Here is a 2,809-nt window from a genome sequence, read left to right on the forward strand (position 1 = left end):
AAAGACATGCGCCCGACTTTATAAATAAAGCCAACAGGCAGAGTAGCAACCACAAGACCGAAACAACATCAACAGCCTAAAAAAGCAAGTTTTTTTTACGATAATACACGGCCACCAGGGCCAAATCAAGCGGCAGGCCGACGGCCTAACAAGCCAAAAAACAAAATGAAGCCCAAAAGAAGACAGCAGGAGAGCCTCAAGTAGCGCTAGTTTGTTGAGCGAGGGAAGAAGCAGACATGCGAACTCTGTCTGGATGTCAGCTCCTCCAAAGCGATACAATCAACCTCCTTAGTCAATAATTTCCACTGCTGTAGAAAGATTAACGTTTTAAACAAGCAGTCAGTTGGCCTGTTGGAAAAAATATGCTCAATAGTGAATTTGTTTCTGGTGGTCCAAAGTGCCCAACAGAGCACTGGTGGTCCTTGTGCAATTATACAGCCTCATCCCGAATTAAAGCCAACTGGGTACATCTACACGTATACAATTGGTAGCAGTATCTTCTTTCGTTAAGAAAAGAATAGAATAGAGCAGAACTTTGGGGAGAATATCTAGTGTTCCCAACCTTCACATGCTCCAGTTTTTATAAAATCCAATTTGAATATTTCAAGAGAAAACTGATTTTTTTTTTATGAATGTTCTCAAGACATGTGCCTATTATTATGCCTAAAAAGATCAAATCAAAAATCAAAACACACATTGAGAAAGAAAAAGACAAATCCAAACATGAAACCGTGGTGTTTTTGCTTTTGTCTTTTTGTCACACTATTTATCCTGGATTTGTCATTTTTTGTTTCTCTACGTTCAATTGTTCATGTCGAATTTGCATTTGAACTTTTTAGAGGACGTGGACACATATCTTGGGAACATCCACAGTTTTTTTAGAGTTTTTTTTGCAACATTTAATTCTGAGCTTTTGGTCGTTGGAGCATGCGAGCATACGAGTGTTTGGGGGCACGAAGTATACTTTGTTTTGCACGCAGCATGACAAGTCTGACTTTGTCCTCCGATCGTCACCATCTCGTCACGCTCGCACGCATGCAATTATGTCCCCATACCGCCGGCTGGACCCACGTCCTCCTCTGCCGGCCAATGGATGCCGTCGGCAACGTAGCCCACGCCGTGGCCGCGAGACCTTGCTTGTAAAACAATCCATCCTTCCACCCACCTATCACTTCCTATATCACTTTGATAGATGCACCCGATCCATCGGTTTCTCCCATTAATGAGCATCATAATCCGCACCGAGTGGCAAAATCACAGGCAAAAATCCAATATTTACATAGCTGCAGGTGATGGATGAACCACCATGAACAAACAAGCCAAGAAATTCAAACACAAGCTCGATTAACGAAGTATGTAACATAGTTAATAATCAGTCGATCGATCAAGCGAAGTAGCCATTAGCGCTGTTGTGAGCGGCGCGCGCCCCCGGCATCTGCGCCGCCTGCATGCTCTGGAGGAGCATCCGGTCCTCCGCAGCGCCGACGAGCCCGTGCGCGAACGCGTCGCCGCCGGCGAGGAAGTGCTGCAGGTGGCCGCCGTAGCCGAATGGCGCGCCGGTGTACTGCTGCCGCTGGTGGAGGTGGTGGTGGTCGAAGGACAGGGCGGGCGCCGGCTGCTGCTGCGGCGCGAAGCCGTAGCCGGAGGCCCCGCCGAAGTTGATGACGGGCGCCCCGGAGAACGGGCCGCCGGGGGCGGAGGGGATGCCGGTGAACTGCTGCACCATGGCGCGGAAGTTGCTGGCGTCCGTGTTGAGCAGCGTCACGGGCGCGCGGCGCGACGCGCGGGCCCGCTTCCTCGCCGCCGGCTTGCCCGCCACCCGCGGGCCCAGGGCCCCGCCCGCCGCCCGGGACGGGCTCCCGTCGCCGGACCCCGCCGACGCCGGGCTCGTCGGCGTCGCGGAGGCGGCGACGATCGTCGAGTCCGCCGCGGCGCCCAGGCTCGGAGTGTCGTAGCGGTAGAGGTCGTCAGTCCAGTTGGCGAAGCTCGAGCCAGTGTCACTCATCGCCATGTCAGTGGGTCAGCCGGCCGGAGAAGAGCTCTGTCTGCTTTGCTGTGCTCTGCTTGCTGCGTGGGAGCTAGGAAGAGCTCGAGACCGGCGGAGCGGCGTCCGATTTATAGCGAAACGGAGCGCCACAGCGTCCACCAGCCGTTGGATCGTCGGGGACGCGGGACGGACGGACGAGATCGGCCGGCGCGTCGCGGTCTCGGAGGTGGCTGTCTGACCGGCCCCGTGAGACACTTTCCACCTTCCGGGAAGCGTCGTTGATCCGTCGTCCCTGCTAGGTCGCGGCCCACCAACCTGTGGACCCGCGCGCGCCACGTGCGTGAGGCCCGGCTGGCCCCGGCCCCGGGGCCACTTCGCCGGAGCTCCGCCGCGCCGGAGGTCGTGATCGACGGAACTTTTTTGTACTTTGCCGGGAACGATCGAAGGAACCTTCGGTGGAAACTGGGAAGAGGAACGGACAACGGATGGAGACGGCCGGCGAGGCGAATCCGTTTTGGGTGGAGGGAAGAACCCACATGAATTTCGGCACGTGCGCCATTTCACCTTGGGAGGAGACGGATGGATCGCTCAGTATCCACCTTGGAGACCGTGGTCACATCGCGTTCAGGTTGGGCCGTTCAGCTATCTCAGAGAATGACCAGCCGGAGAATCATGTAAAAAACCCATCTGTCTGTTTTTACCTTTTTTAATAAAATAAATAACAACCCACTACAAAATCACTCATCGTTTCATCCTGCATGTTTTTTCAGTGGGGGCTTTTATTACCCCCGCTATGATCTGACGCATATATATGATTTAGCC

The 2,809-nt window shown here is 54.0% G+C and overlaps 1 protein-coding gene across 1 annotated transcript; it reads right to left on the minus strand.

Moving 5' to 3' along the window:
- Positions 1-1,180: 1,180 nt before the first annotated feature.
- LOC123159508 (uncharacterized) lies at positions 1,181-2,113 on the minus strand. Its single transcript, XM_044577347.1, has one exon. The coding sequence runs from the start codon at positions 2,009-2,011 to the stop codon at positions 1,385-1,387; it is 627 nt and encodes a 208-aa protein (XP_044433282.1). The 5' UTR covers positions 2,012-2,113; the 3' UTR covers positions 1,181-1,384.
- Between the last annotated feature and the right edge of the window lie 696 nt (positions 2,114-2,809).

The sequence above is a fragment of the Triticum aestivum genome, chromosome 7B (assembly GCF_018294505.1).
Source record: "Triticum aestivum cultivar Chinese Spring chromosome 7B, IWGSC CS RefSeq v2.1, whole genome shotgun sequence".
Taxonomy (NCBI): Eukaryota; Viridiplantae; Streptophyta; class Magnoliopsida; order Poales; family Poaceae; genus Triticum; species Triticum aestivum.

Excerpts from the sequence above, each read along its gene's own strand:
- LOC123159508 (XM_044577347.1), bottom strand. The coding sequence starts at position 2,011 with ATGGCGATGAGTGACACTGGCTCGAGCTTCGCCAACTGGACTGACGAC.